At 38.5% G+C, this 15,880-nt stretch overlaps 1 protein-coding gene across 6 annotated transcripts in view; it reads left to right on the top strand.

Moving 5' to 3' along the window:
• The window catches only part of ATP2B1 (ATPase plasma membrane Ca2+ transporting 1), a 128,406-nt gene that overhangs the window by 93,926 nt on the left and 18,600 nt on the right, over nt 1-15,880 (top strand). For 4 of the 6 annotated variants that reach the window (XM_049884026.1, XM_049884025.1, XM_049884027.1 and 1 more), the window contains 5 exons: nt 228-465; nt 7,907-8,086; nt 8,744-8,831; nt 9,195-9,301; nt 15,470-15,661. In XM_049884026.1, coding sequence (XP_049739983.1) covers nt 228-465; nt 7,907-8,086; nt 8,744-8,831; nt 9,195-9,301; nt 15,470-15,661 — 805 coding nt within the window. The remainder of the gene's footprint in view (nt 1-227; nt 466-7,906; nt 8,087-8,743; nt 8,832-9,194; nt 9,302-15,469; nt 15,662-15,880) is intronic. The other 2 variants (XM_049884029.1, XM_049884030.1) reach the window with 1 other exon arrangement.

Here is a 15,880-nt window from a genome sequence, read left to right as displayed (position 1 = left end):
CTGACAAAATGGAGGACTAGCAAATGAAAATCCTGAAGATAACAACCCTCTCTTTTGTAAAGGGGAAGGTGAAAAGTGGATATGATTTAGGTCTGTAAAAATGCAATACATGTAATTCTCAGATCATCAGATCTCATGATTTCCAGCCCTTCCAGTTCACTTAAGTGGCATTAACCATTATTTTTGTTAATCATTGATATTTATTTGGATTCAACATTTTCTTTTAGGTGTTTCAAAATCTTGAGTGCTAATGGTGAGGCAAAAGTATTCAGACCAAGGGACCGTGATGATATTGTAAAAACTGTGATTGAACCTATGGCATCGGAAGGCTTGAGAACCATGTGTCTTGCATTCAGAGATTTCCCAGCAGGAGAACCAGAACCAGAGTGGGATAATGAAAATGATATTGTCACCGGCCTCACATGCATTGCTGTTGTGGGAATTGAAGATCCTGTGAGACCTGAGGTGATAAAGCATTCTGTGTTCTTCATATGCAGAATCTCTTAACTGTAGAAGACCTAGACATTAATTGTAATTAATTTTCTGGTAAAATTCTTGGTATTTGTGATTTTATTTTTTTCTATGTGAATCCAAGATAATTGAAATAATAGTGTTTGTGATGCATACGCTACCTTTCTAGAGTTTTTAATTAGCTTCCTTGGTGTTTATAGCACCATTACCTAGAATAGTGCTTTCACACTGGGTAGGTTTTTCATTTGATGTTTAAATAATAACCAAACCCAGGACCAAACACGTTGCTGCTGAGTCAATTCTGACTCATAGTGACGCTAAAGGAAAAAGTAGAACTGCCCCATGGGTTTCCAAGGAACGGCTGGTGGGTTCGAACTGCTGACCTTTAGGTTAGCAGCTGAGCTCTTAACCGCTGTGCCACCTGGGCTCCTAAATTAAATAATCTACTAGTGACCATTAAATCATTGTTTTCACAGTCTCTAGACCATTACTGTCCAACAGCACTTTCTGCAATGATAGAAATTTTCTCTGTGTTGTTCAGTACAGTAGCATCTTAGTTATCTAGTGCTGCTTTAACAGAAATATCACAAGCAGGTGGCTTTTAACAAAGAAAAATTTATTTTCTCACAGTCAAGTAGTCCAAATTCAGGGTATCAGCCCCAGGGGAATGCTTTCTCCTTCTGTTGTCCCTCTCATCAGTCATCTCCTAGACTAGGAGCTTCTCTACGCAGGGACCATGGATCTTAAGGATGCACTCTGCTCCCAGCACTGCTTTCTTAGTGGTGTGAGGTCCCCCACTCTCTGCTTGCTTTTTGTAAGATAAAAGGTGCTACAGGCCACACACCAGGAAAACTACATTAGATCAGGGATGTGACCCTAGGAAGGGTGTTAAAATCCCACCACAATCTTCCTTTAGCATAAATTTACAATCACAAGATGGAGGACAACCACACAATACTGGGAATCATGGCCCAGCCAAATTGAAACACACATTTTTGGGGGGACATAATTCAATCCATGACATTCCACCCTTTGGCCCCCAAAAATCACATCCTTGGCAATGTGCGAAACATATTCATCCCATGATCATAGCAAAAGTCCTAACTCCACATTCAAAATCCGAAGATTCTTCATCTGTGAAATCTAGAATACAAATTATCTGCTTCCAAAGATATGATGGTAGAACAGGTACAAGCTAGACATTTCCATCATAAATGGGAGAAAGTGGAGGAAAAGAAGGGATAACAGGCACCAAGCAAGTCAGCAGAACACATTAGCCCTCAAGGCTTTGAAAGTAGTCCTCTGTTCTCTTGAGACAGTTTACACAATGGCCCTGCCCTCCAGACTCTAGGTGTTCACCACACTCTGATTTCTGAGTGGAGGCCTATTGGCCCTGGGCTTCATCTCCACCTTCTGGGCCCACTGGGATGGCAGCTCTGCACCTTCAGTTGTAGGGCACCATTATCCTAGTCCATCTGAGTGGTGAGTCCACCCTTAGAAACACCACAGTCCACGGCCCCACCCTTTGAAACCAACAAGGTTGTGACCATACCTTCTGAGACTGAGGCACCTCAGCTTCCTGTTTTCCTTATCTCTTCAGCTTCTGCTTCCTGGTTTCTTGGTGCCTTGACTCCTCAGGCCTCACGCCCACATCTGCCCTGCTGGGGCAAGTGTTCCAAAGCTCTGTAGCTGCACAGATAAGTACCTGGAGATACCCCACTCCACCAGGAAGCCTCCTATGCACAGGCACTCAGCTCTCTCTCTCTCTCTGTGGATTGGCTCCAGTGCCATTTTGCGCTGGTCTCCTGGTTCTACTGCTACTGGTCCTCTATCCATTCACAGTTTCAAAACTGCTTCCACATTTTAGATATCTGTTAGAGCAGCACCCCACTCTTGGTACCAGATTCTCTCTTAGTTAGCTAGTGCTGCTTTAACAGAAACACCACAGTGGATGGATTTAACAAAGAGAAATTTATTTAGGCTAAAAGTCCAAATTCAGGGCATCAACCCCAGAGGCAGGCTTTCTCTTTCTTTGGCCTTCTCATCAATCTTTGGCCTTCTCATTAATCTTCCCCGGACTAGGAGCTTCTCCACGCAGGAAACCCAGGTCCAAAGGATGCACTCTACTCCTAGCGCTGATTTCTTGGTGGTAGGAGGTCCCCCACTTTCTGCTTGCTTACCTTTCCTTTTATGTCTTGTAAGATAAAAGGTGCTGCAGGCCACACCTCATGGAAACTCCCTTTGCATTGGATCAGGGATATGACCTTAATAAGGGTGTTACAATCCCACTCTCATCCTCTTAACATAAAATAACAATCACAGAATGGAGGACAACCACGCAATGCTGCAAGTCATGGCCCAGCCAAATTGAAACACTCATTTTCGGGGGGACATAATTCAATCCATGACATGTAGCCACTAGCTGCATGTGACTATTGAGTTCTTGAAGTGTGGCAAGTGCAACTGAAAAACTGAACTTTTAATTTAAATTTAATAGCCACATGTGACTAATGACTATACTACTGGAAAATTTGCAATTCTAGACTTTGCTTTTCTTCTTAAAAAAAAAAAAAGTTTTGTTTTGTTCATTCAAAGCAAAAACCATTTATTGAATAACTGCTGTGTGTCAGGCACTGTACTAGGCACTAGAGACCTAAAGATTTTTGAGATCTGATCCATGTCCTCAAAGAAGTCACTCACTGTCTTGGGTGGGGGAGGACACACACATGGTAATTATAACCCAGGATGTTTCTGTGTTTTTGGCTATATAATATACAGAGCATTTTGAAAGAGTACCACACATGAGCCCCTGCCCTAGTCTAAAGCAACAACATTCTTTCCTTGGGTTCTCATCATGTGCCACGTTCTGACAGATGAAAAAAAAAATGAGACATAAGAGGTTAACACTAGACAATAGAACTAGTATGGTTTAAATCCCACCTCTGTCAAAAGTGCATGGTCTTAAAACACCACTCTGCTATGTTAGAGGGCAGTGGTGGTTAGTGGTATAATTCTCAACCTTCCGTGCAAGAGTCCCAGGTTCAGTTCCTTGCCAGTATACCTAAAGCACAGCCACCACTCACCTATCAGTGGAAGTTTTCATGTTTCTGTGACTCTGAACAGGTTTCAGCAGAGCTTCCAGATTAAGGCAGGCTAGAAAAAAAAAGGCCTGGTGATCTGCTTCTGAAAGTTAGCCAGTGTAAATTCTATGGGTCACAACAGTCCAGTCCCATTGTGCATTGGCGTACCATTAGCCCAGGACCAGTTCTATAGTAGCTAACAACAACAATGCTGTATTAAGTACTGGGAGAAGATTAGACAAGATTTCCTAGAGGTTAATTACCTGATCTGGGTCTTAAAGAATGATGATGTATTAGTTAGACCAAGAGACATAGCAGTAAGCACATTCTGAGAAAAGAAGGCAACATGAGTAAAAGCACATGACTTTATCAGCTAATTGATGTATCACCTAACTGATTCAACACCTAATGTGTTGTACCAAGCACCCTTCTAGGCACTGGGAACATACCAGTGAACAAAATTAGTCATGGTGTTTATATTCTAGAGAGGGAAAATAGAGTGATAGCTGCATGGATGGTATACCAAGTGAAAATAAACATAAAAAATCAGACTTTGTCCCTGCTCTCAGGGACCTGACATTCTGGATGGCATACAGAGGATGACGTCATATAAGACAATTACAAATGTGATAAGGACTAGGAAGGCTATACACAGGATGATGAAGTAAGCCAGCTGAAGGAGACCACAATAAGAATCTCTCAGGCTATGACATTTGAGCTAAGATCAGACAGCCAAAAATGAGCCAACCATGTATGTGGCTTGGAAGAAGAGCATTCCAGGCAAAGGGGACAAAAAAATGTAGAGGCCTGAAGGTGAGAAAAGTATAGCTATTTGCAGAGATGGAAAGGAGGCCAGTGTGGCTGTAAGTGTGGAGAAGAAGGGGGAGACAGGATTATATTTGGCCTTACTAAACCATAAGGACTCTGAATTTTATTCTAAAATTCAGTGAGAAGTCATTAAAGAAATTCAGATTGGGAAGTGACATGATTTATGTTGTTAAAATACTATTCTGGGTACTGTGTAAGAAATGGATTAGAGAGAAAGAGAAGTAAATGCAAGGAAGCCAGTAAGATTATTGCTGTGATCCAGACAAGAGATGATGATGGCTTGGACTATGGTTGTGGCACTGAAGGTGGAAAGAAAAGGATGAGTTAAACTAGGTGGAGATAGTACCAATAGGATTGAATATGTTGGGTTTGGATATACTATTTTAGGCATTGTTGAGGTGTCTCATTCAAGTGTATATGTCAAGTAGGCGTTTGGACCTGGGAGTCTGAAAGTGGTCTAGCCTGGAGAATTCACAGGTGAGACTAAATGAGATCCAGGGAAAGTGTAGCTACAGAAGAGGCTGTAAGACTGAGATACGGGAACAATTAAAAGTGTTGCAGAGGAGGAGGAACCAGCCTTTAAATTGCAGGACTAGGTCGATGGTAGATGGTATTACAGATGTAATAAGACAGAAGAAGCAGCCTTTTAGAAATCACCGTGAGTTCTGGTAGATACATCCACCAACCTTTGATCGAAGGAAGACCATTCAAAGTTTTATGTACTGACTTATAGTTTAAAACTTAATCTAAATTTAATGTTAAACCAAGATATCTTCAGCTTTTGTCCTTTGAAAACATTACTAGTATAATGCTCTTGGCATTGAGGTTGATGGAGAACGTCATCCTTTTTAAACGTGAGCGGCACTTTATTTTTCGGTATCACAAAATGAGATGGATACTTTTAAACTAACATCAAACACTGTAATATAAAAGCTTTCTCTGAATATTCTAGACTGTATACTCTCGGTGTAGGGAATCTTGATTAATTAGGTACCTGGAAGAAATCCAGCTTTATTATGTATGCATAGGCACTTGGATACTGGACTTCTCTTCAGTTCCTTTTCTGTACAAGTGGAGGTAGTTTGAATTTTAAGTGGAAGTACTTGGTGGTTGTTAAGTAGTCCATAAAATACGCTGGTGGTGCAGTGGTTAAGCGCTTGGCTGTTAACTGAAAGGTCAGCGGTTTGAGCCCACAGGCCACTCCACAGGAGAAAGATGTGGCAGTCTGCTTCCATAAAGATTGTTGTTGTTAGGTGCTGTTGACTCAGTTCTGACTCATAGCAACCCTATATATGTAAAGGTTACAGCCTCAGAAACCCTATGGGGCAATTCTACTCTGTCCTATAGGGTCGCTATGGAATTTACCCAATAGCACACGATAAGTAGTCAATACATGTTAGTTTGCCTTTCTTAAACATTATTTGCTACACAGTTTGATTTCAGACCAATTTCTTCCTCTTATTCATTGTTCCCCTGTCCAAATGATTTAGGGTTACTGCCTAATCAGTGAGCATTTATATAAATTAATTTTCTTTTTGTCTTAAATGGGATATCAGGATATGTATTATACTTATACAGTTGACTAATGTTTTCAAAATCAAATGTTGATTTTTTTAAATAATCTGGGTAGACTCTCTCCTTTTGCTCACCGTTGTATCACTGATACCAAGCCTAGTTCCTGGTATTCAGTAAATATTAATTTGAGTGAATACATAGGATATCCCCCTGTGATGATTTGAATGACCAACAGTTGATTAGGGAGAAAAATCTTTACGATGTAAACCGTAATACTTAGAGATAACATACGTGTTTAAGTTGCAAATAATTATATTGCGCACATATTTTAAGACTCATGGTACCCTATCAGGAAGTGCCCCTCTTAGAAAATATCTAAGAGTGATTATATTCCTAAAGGTATTTAATAGTTCAGTGACTAGTATAAGTTCCAGTTGTATGCCAGGCACTTGTTTGTTAAATGCACAAAAGGTATTGTACCAGGCATTGTTGATACAGAGATGAGAAGATAAAGGCCCTACCTTCAAGGAGCTCATTGACTTTCTAAGGACTCAGGTAGACAACTATAATATGATGTAATGACCTATAATAGAGGTTTGTATAAGATGAGGGAACAATTCTGCCTATGCAGGCCAAGAAAGCTCCAGAGAAGTTACCTTTAAACTGGATTTAGAATAGACATCACGTATGTGAATGTCTACAGGCCAAATTTAGCCATTGGTCAAGTTATCTTTGGCCTGTGTGTGTGTGTAAAACATTTTTAAGTATTGGGAGGTGACACACAAATCTGGATTTCTGCTTTCTCTTGAAATCTTCCGACTTTAATTCTGCCATGGCAGAAATAATCTAAAGCTGAGTAGCTCTTTCCTTAGGTATTTGTCTCAGGTTTGTCACTTTTCAGTGTTTTTCTTATTTATGTTACCTACGAGACTGTCTAGCATTTGAATATGCAGTCCCTGCTCTGGTAGAATCAGTATGGATTATCTGGTTAGAGAGGAGTAGGAAAAGATTTTTTTTTTTTAAGGGCAGAAGCAGAGACATAGAAATGATACATAAAACCAAAAACATAGACTTATTATTTATAACAAGTGATGGGTAATAGAGAATAATTTTAGACAAGCCAGAAAACGAAGCTGAGGCTCAGTTGTGGTACTCTGTTGTACTGAAAACTTTGTGGTTTATAGTATAACAGTTGAGCAATCATCAAACATTTTTAAGAAAGTGTATTGGTGTTAGGAAAAAGAACTCTACCATCAAGTATATAAGATGTTTTAAAGGAAGATCAAACATAAAGGCAGAGATGCCAATTAAAAAGCTGTTTAATAGAGAGGCGTGGTGCAGAGAAGGTTTGAGGTAGTATCTGTAAGACTGCTTAGCCTTTAGAGATGGCAGGGTAAGAGAGATGAAAGAGGCGCAGGTGGTCCTTCGGGTTCTGTTAGATAGATAGTTAGGTTTAGAAAACAAGGCCTCCCTTTTAAACACCCAAATACTGATGTTCAGTTTTCAGGCAGAATTATGAATCCAGCTCTCACAGTGAGGTGAGGGAAAAATAGAGAATTGGAAGTCGTTATCACGTAGATAGTAGGTGAAGGTATGGGAGTAGATGAGGTATCCCTGAAAAGTATATATAGAGTGAGAAGAAAAGTGAGCCAACCAGAACCACCTAACATTTACTCTAGTGTTATCTGGGCTGTAAAACTAGAAAAGTAAAAAGCCAACTGGAAAAGAATAACTGAATGATGGTGAGTGGGGAGCTTTCCAAAGCCTTTGGAACTAAATAATGCAAACAGTTTAAGTAGAGTGACAACTGAAAATGAAGCCTGAACTAGGACTGTGGCAGTGGAAGAAAAAGAAAAGATTACTAGAAACAGTTCAAGAAATATTTTTTTTTTTGAGATGAAATTATTGGGGAACTTAAATGTAATGCATATTCTGTAGGATATCTCCCCCCCACCCCACCCCCAGAAATACTATTCTTCTAATGGTAACAGGAATTTTTCCTTGTAAACCAGGTACCAGATGCAATAAAGAAATGCCAGAGGGCTGGAATTACTGTGCGGATGGTTACCGGTGATAATATTAATACTGCTCGGGCTATTGCTACCAAATGTGGCATTTTACACCCTGGGGAAGATTTCCTGTGCCTAGAAGGTAAAGATTTCAACAGAAGAATACGAAATGAAAAAGGAGAGGTAAGGTTTTAAAACAATTTTTTTTAGTTGATCTTTTTTTTTTTAATATTAGGAGTTTCATTAAATATGTGTTAAAGATGTACTATATATTAGGCACCACATATGTATAAATGCAGTCCACCCCTCAAGGGCAAAAAACTAACATTCTAGGGGATCAAAAGGAAAAGTGAGAAATGCATCTAAAGGGAGTGAATGTTTCCAGCCAGGTATGCTGTATGAGATTTCAGAAGTAGTCTTCAGTATAGGTCCGTTTGCGAAGTAGAGTATGTGTAAGGAAGTATGGGGAGATGAGTTTGGAAAACTTGAGACGGAGTATATTTCAAACTCCCTGAGCTTTTTCCGTGCTAAACCAAGGAGTTTCCATTTTCTTAGGCAATGGGGAGATTTTGAAAATTTGATCTTACACTGATATGTAGCAGCGGTTCTCCTCAAGAGTCACCTGGCAATCACAGCTTGCTGGGCCCCATTCTAGAGTTTCAGATGAGAGAGGCCTGGAGTAGTGCTCCATAATTTGCATTTCTCACAAGTTCCCAGGTGTTGCTGAGGCTGCTGCTGGTCTGTTGACCACACTTTGAGGACCACTGGTACATATGATAACTAATTTTGGAATGATGAAGCTAGCTTTGGGCACATTTTAACTTTGGTAAAAATTTATAGATTGAGCAGGAGCGGATAGACAAGATTTGGCCAAAACTTCGAGTACTTGCAAGATCATCTCCTACTGACAAACATACACTGGTTAAAGGTGAGTAGATTTTACTGTTATTTCACAGTTTCTTAACAGAGAAACATGTCCTACTTAGGAAAATAGTAATAGATACTGAATATTAGATTGAATCATGGATATCATCTTTTCCAGTAAAATCAAAATACATTTCTTTTTGCTACTTTAGGTGAATATGTTTATCTTCGGTGATTAGGTTAGGATATTGCTTCTTACGTATCTTGGTTTCTAAAGTTGGTCTTTACTGAACGTCTAAACAGTTCCCATTTCTGTGTGTGTTTATTTTTAACAGTGAGTCTCCATAATGAACTAGTCAGGGTATTCTGCAGAATTACCTTATTACTTAATGAGAATGTCTTTAAAGCACAAATATTTTTATTTAAGGTATAATTGACAGCACTGTCTCAGAACAACGCCAGGTGGTAGCTGTAACTGGTGATGGTACGAATGATGGCCCGGCACTAAAGAAAGCAGATGTTGGATTTGCAATGGTAGGAACTTACCTATTCCGATACTCAGATGTAATTTACTGGCTGGGGTTTTTTGTTTTTTTTAATTACTATTGATTTTAAATACTGTCCCTCAGATTAGTTTGAGGGATAATCAATTAAGCCTAAATTGGTTTATAAATCTAATTAGTTTATACAGTACTATTATTTGATACACTCAGTCTGGCTAGAAAATTATTTCTTGGACAGTTGCAATAATATTCGTTTACCTTGTATTCCGTAAAATATTTTAATATCTGTCATTCTCATGGGAACCTCACAACAACCCTCTTTAAGTAAAGACATGCTTAGAACAGTTATGTGTATTTAAATTAAAAATATAATTGAGAATCTTCCACTAAGCTGAAAAATGTCTCTTAAGTGTAGTTGAATGTCATCATTTAATATATGGACATCATCTTTTTGACTGAGAAAAACCTACTTGTATTCACTGAAACCCTCAATTTAAATTTGATTATTTAAAGTGTTAGAAAATTTCAGCATTTTATTACCATTTTCTTATACTCTAAGTATAGGTATAGATGAAATGTTTACTATAAAATGGATATCATGAAATACATGTACACGTGTACAAGTAGTACATGAATGAAGTTAAGTTGTTAAATCTTAGAATCAGTTTCTTGTAGAGTTTTTCAGTGTTGGAATGAATCATAATGCCTTCAGTACCATAGAACATGTGAAGTGTTTTACTAAATTTTAGAAAATGCAGATCCACATTTATGATTCCCAAATCCAGAAATCTCTGAAAACCTGAAATGTTTTTCCTACATTTGCAGCAGACTCGTTTTACTGCAAAACTTGTTGTGAATTGATGTGAGGCAATCATTTATCCCACTTAGTGTGAGACTTCATAGTAATTGTAAGGATGTTAATGTGTTTTTATGGGGTGCTAACTCCCCTCGGGGAATATTTCATACTATAAGGTATGTGCACTCATTATCTTTCTAAAATAAGAGATTTTGCATTTTGAAACCCATCAGAAAGGTTTCAAGCAAGTGGATATTGACCTGTTCCAGTGTTTATTTGCATAATTTGTCCCCCTGACATTTTGCTGCTACATTAGAAGAACCATCGTGGTTCTTTGAATATGAGGTAGGGAGAGAGAGAGCTGGGGAAAAAATGGAATAAATTGTTTCTCAGTCAGTTGCTCTGAACCCAAATACACCCACTCTTCCCCATCGCAAACCGAACAGGGTCGGCAGCTTCAGCCAGTATGAACTTCTGAAGGTTCGTGAAGAGTAGCTGAAGAAGTCATTAAGTGCTCTTCTTTTGCTTTAGGCACACAGGATCATTGAGTTTAGGAGAACAGAATCATTCATCACTGCCCTTGAGCATGTAGTAGGATTTTTTTTTTTTTTTGGCTACTTTCTTATAGACAGTTGAACATGAAGTCAATTTACATAATAGAATCCATTTTAAAATTAAAAAAGCTTCCTTCCCAAAACTTGGGTGTGAGACAGATATACCAAGAGCTTTAAATAAGTACAGGTAAATGTAGTACTACAAACAAAAATACATATTGTTCAGTGGCTGTGTGTGGGTTTGGTTTTTGGGTTTAGTTTTTTTTTTTTTTTTGTCTTTATTCCCCCAAAGCCCTGACGGTCTTAGGTCCATTGTTCTACCTTTCTTTTTTTTTTTTTTTTAATGGTAGCTTATCAAAAATCTAAATTTACTTGAAAAATACAGAAAAAGAAGTGCGTAGTGGCTTGGACTTGAAAGCAGTGTTGTTCAAGCTTGGATTTGCTTTGGTTGTGTATTCAATTCTTCAGTTTCCTATTTTAAAACTGAAAAACAAAATTATTTGTCTTAGAGATTTTACTAGATACCCACGAGAAAAATTGCTATTGATCAGTCCTTTCTAATGGTAAACATGTCTCTTATTTTTCAAGCAGAAAGAGCATTTTGAGCACTCAGTACTTTACAAACTCAACATTCAAATAAAATTTAGAAAATTTAAAATAAGATTTACAAGAGAAATCTAATATGGGTACATTATTAGTTTGCAAAGGTCTAGGGTTTTACAGTATAGTCACTGCCCACTGAATTCCTTCAGATAGCAAGTCTTCATTGGTACATGTAAAGTATGATTGTATTATTATTATATTACATTTTTACCAAAAATCAGTTAACCACATGTACAGATATTTCTGTCATCAAAGGCTAAACGCCTGTGACATATTCCTATAACTAAATACATCTATGGTAGTAAAACCTTCCCCAGGGTAATTAAAATACTGTCTTTTTAAGCTTTATTTTGATTAGTGAGAAGTCAGTTTATTCCCCCAGACGTTAAGAGGTTTTTAAAAATCTGGACCAGAGGTGAATAGGAATAGTTCCTACCTCCTAAATGTTCAGCAGACATGCAAATAAATAATCACAGCAGAGTAAGCCAAGAAAGGACTAAACGCAACACACTGAGAGCCTCCAGGAAGAAGTCCTTAACTCTAACTGTAGAGACTGGGAAAGATTTTCTGAAAGAGGTGCCATTGGAGCTGAGGGAGAAGAGCAGTAGGAAAATACCAGCAAAGAGACCCTCATTCAACAATGAATTAAACCGAAAAACCAAACCCATTGCCATCGAGTCAATTCTGACTTGACCCTGTGGGACGGAGTAGAACTGCTCCTCCACAGGGTTTCACTGGTGGATTCCAACTGCTGACCTTTTGGTTAAGAGCTGCAGCTGTTAACCAAAAGACCAGTAGTCAGAATCCGCCAGCAGCTCCTCGGAAACCTAGCGTGCAGTTCTACTCTGTCCTGTAAGGCCGCTCTGAGTCAGAATTGACTCCATGGCAAAAAATTTGGATTTGTTTTTTTGTTTTTAGCGTTGGTGCATGCTGTCCAGTCGATTCCAACTCATAACAACCCTCCGTGACAGAGTAGAACTGCCCCTAGGATTTCCTAGGCGTGCTCCTTACAGGACCAGATGGCCAAGTTTTTTCTCCCGTGGAGCCGCTAGTGGGTTCAAAACACAGACCTTTCCATTAGCAGCCTGGCATTTAACCACTGTGCCGCTAGGGCTTCTTAGAAGTAGTTTAACATAACTAAAGGAGGGTATGACGTTGGTGAGTAGTGGGCTAGAAGCTGGGAGGATTGACAAGGGGGCCACCTAAAAAGGGCCTTGAATACCAAAATAAGGAATTCTGGGTTTTTTTCCTGTAGATGAGCCTTTCCCAAGCAGAGTCCTAATGGAGACTCAAAGCTGTTTAACTTTTTTTCATTTGAAGTTGCTCAAATTTGTTTGACAATGGAAGCAATTTTTATTTGGACACCAATTACAAATATCTTTGTGTGTGTACCTTAGGTGAAAGTTTATGGAGCAAATTAGTTTCTCATTCAGAAATTTATACACAAATTGATGACATTGGTTGCAATCCCCGTAGTGTGTGAGCACTTACCCAGATTCCCCATTTCCATTCATCCAGTCTCCCTGTCCCTTCCTGTCTTCTCGGTTTTGCTTTTGGGCAGGTGTTGCCCATTTGGTCTTGTATACTTGATCTAAGGGGTACGTTCCTCATGGGTGTGTTATTGTTTGTTTTTAAGGCCTGTCTGATCTTTGGCTGAATGGTGAACTTCAGGTGTGGCTTCAGTTCTGAGTTAGCAGGGTGTCTGGAGGCCCTAGTCTCGGGGGTTCCTCCAGTCTCTGTCATACCAGCAAGTGTGGACTTTTCTATAAATTTGAATTTTGTTTTACATTTTTCTCCCACTCTGTCTAGCACCTTCTATTCACCAGTTACTATCTTAAAGTTACCTTTTAAATGTTTAAGGGTTTTGAACAAGGGAATGATAAGATTTGCATTTACATTAATTCATCTCCAGATTCTCCTTTCAGTACCCCCAGAGACATCTGGCACTCTTACGAATCTCATCTTCTTGAAATTAGCTTTCCCAGATCTCCTGACCTGCTTTAATGTGGACTGGCTATTAATCTCATTGATCTCCAAACATGGGGATCCCCTGTACCTCTCTTGTGTTGGCATTTTATTTCCTGGGTTTGATGCCATGGTCTCTTTTGCTTTACTCTTTTATCTAGTAGAGCCGTCTCTTCCAATAGCTTCGTGAGAAAGGGTTCATGGGAGGTAAACTTTTTCATAACTTTTATGACCGAAAATCTCTTATCCTCCCTGACTCTTGTTTCTTAATCTGACTTGATCTAAAAATTTAGATTAAAAATCATTATCACTCAGAATTTTTAATTCATTCCTCCATCATAAATCATACTATTCTGAATGTTGAACCTTTGTAAGATCTCTTTTTTCCTGTCTGGAGGCATGTAGATCCTTTATTTTCAGTCCTCTGAAATGTCATAATGATTTGTCTTAAGGTAGCTTTTTACTCTGAAAACTCCTATTCAGTTTTACAAAATTTTCCTAAATTAATGTTGTTTTCCTTTTACTGTTCCTTCTTTCTGTAATTTCTTTCTCCCCACCCCACCCCATCCCCTTTTATTTTGGACCTCTTGGACTTATTATCCTATTATCTCTTTTCTCCTGTTTACCTTTTTCATCTTGCTTAATTTCAGGGATATTCGTTTTGTTTTGTATTTAACTTCCAAGAGTACTTTTTTGATCTCTAAATTTGTCTTCTTGTTTTAGAATCTGATCTTGTTTTAATGATATACCTTTTACCTTTCTCAGGATTTTTTTTTTTTTTCCTTAAATCAGCTTTTGTCTCCCCCAGAGTCTCTTTCAGGTTAGTGCTTTCCTCAGATGTCAGGTGATTCTTGGTTGTCTATGCATATTTATCAGTGAGAAGCTAGGAAGCTGGAAAGCTCTGTTTCTATAGGTGGGATTTGTCAATTGGAAACTTCTCAAAGTGATCTGGCTTGGTCTTTTCCTTAGGGATCCTTTATTGCAGTATTGTTTAAGGCTGATCGGATTCATCCACAAAGAGTCTTCAGGCTTGCTGCCTACAGGACAATGTTGGATCCAGAAGGCTGGAGGTCTCAACATACAATAAATGGAATTACTCTTAACCCTCGTTTTTCAATATGGCAGCCCCCTTCACTCAACAGTGCCTGGTGTTCTCCAGTTAAGACGTTCTCTGTCATATCACCTCTAGCCAATAAGCAGGCAGTCTCCTCCCAGAGTATGGAAGTGGCAAATTGCCTGGTTGCATGGATGTGAGAAGGGGCTTTAAGGATCTAACTGCTTTTTCTTTTAATTTTGTTATTGACATATAACACATATACACAAAAGTGCACAAATTATAAGTGTACAACTGAATAAATTACCATTCTGTGCACAAACCTGTTCAATGCATGCAGAACAAGAAATAGAACATTATGTATACCCCCAGATGCCCCATTCATTCCTGCCAATTACTAAGCCCTCTCTCCTTGGAAAGGTAACCAGTATTCTGATCTTTAATGCTAAAGAGGATTACTTTTGGCTGTTTTTGAGCTTTGTGCAAAAGAATCACACAATGTATGTAATTGTAAATCTGGCTTCCGTTCAGCATTATGTTTGTGAGAGTCATCTATGTTATGGCATATAGCTATAGCTCAGTTATTTTTATTAATCCACAATTAAGCTGTCCCATTGTACTGTTGATAGACCTTTGGGTTGTTCATAGTGTGGAGTTTCTAAGTATGTCCTCATTGTCTTCAGTAGACTTTGAAGAAATCCTCCTGTTCTTAGTCCCATCTTCACTCGGACTTCCAGTGTTACTAACGCTGCCAAATCCTTAGCCTTACGAGGGTTCTGCAGAGCACTAAAGGTTGCTTCTCTGCTTTCCCTACTGCTGGCTTAGGGTTCAGCTTTCCTGGGTCTGCTAAATTCCTTACCATTTAGTTATTTGCTCTCCAGCCTGAGTTTCCTTCAGTATCTCCTTTCCCACTGTCTGTGTTTTGGTGAGACTTTTTTTTTAAACCATTTTTTTTGTGACTTTTGAAAAGAACTTGGGTAAATGCCTTTGTTTATTCCTCCATTTTTAATCCAATTTGAGCTTTATTTTCAATGCCTCGCTGTTTGTGTTTGATTTCTACCGTGTCTTTGAGATATATCTCTTAACTAAATTGCCTTCTTTCACAGTAAATTTAAGTCAGTAATTATTAAGCATGAGTGTCTTTTGCTAATTTTATATTATCTTTTTGAATATTTAGAAGTTAATATTTTAAACGTCTAGTCTAATTCACAGAATTTTTTTTAATAGGGTATTGCTGGAACTGACGTAGCTAAAGAAGCATCTGATATTATTCTCACAGATGACAACTTTACGAGCATTGTTAAAGCAGTTATGTGGGGACGAAATGTCTATGACAGCATCTCAAAATTCCTTCAGTTCCAGCTTACTGTTAATGTAGTAGCAGTGATTGTTGCTTTCACGGGTGCCTGTATTACTCAAGTAGGTGACAGTTTATTTATTGAAACTTGTTTAATTTAAAGTAAAAATGTATGTAACGTACCTTTTAAAAATACTTAATATTTAAACAAGCAGACGCTTAATATTTTAGGTTAATTGCTATAAGAATGTAGTCCCATTTCTTAAATTTTTAAAATACTAAAGGCTTTCTGAGAATTGCTGAGTCCCTGGATAGTTCTGAATATCTATTAGGAAACATAT

This window comes from Elephas maximus, chromosome 4 (genome assembly GCF_024166365.1).
Source record: "Elephas maximus indicus isolate mEleMax1 chromosome 4, mEleMax1 primary haplotype, whole genome shotgun sequence".
Lineage (NCBI taxonomy): Eukaryota > Metazoa > Chordata > Mammalia > Proboscidea > Elephantidae > Elephas > Elephas maximus.
The sequence above is the reverse complement of the archived record's forward strand: the minus strand, read 5'-3'. Positions and strand labels throughout refer to the sequence as shown.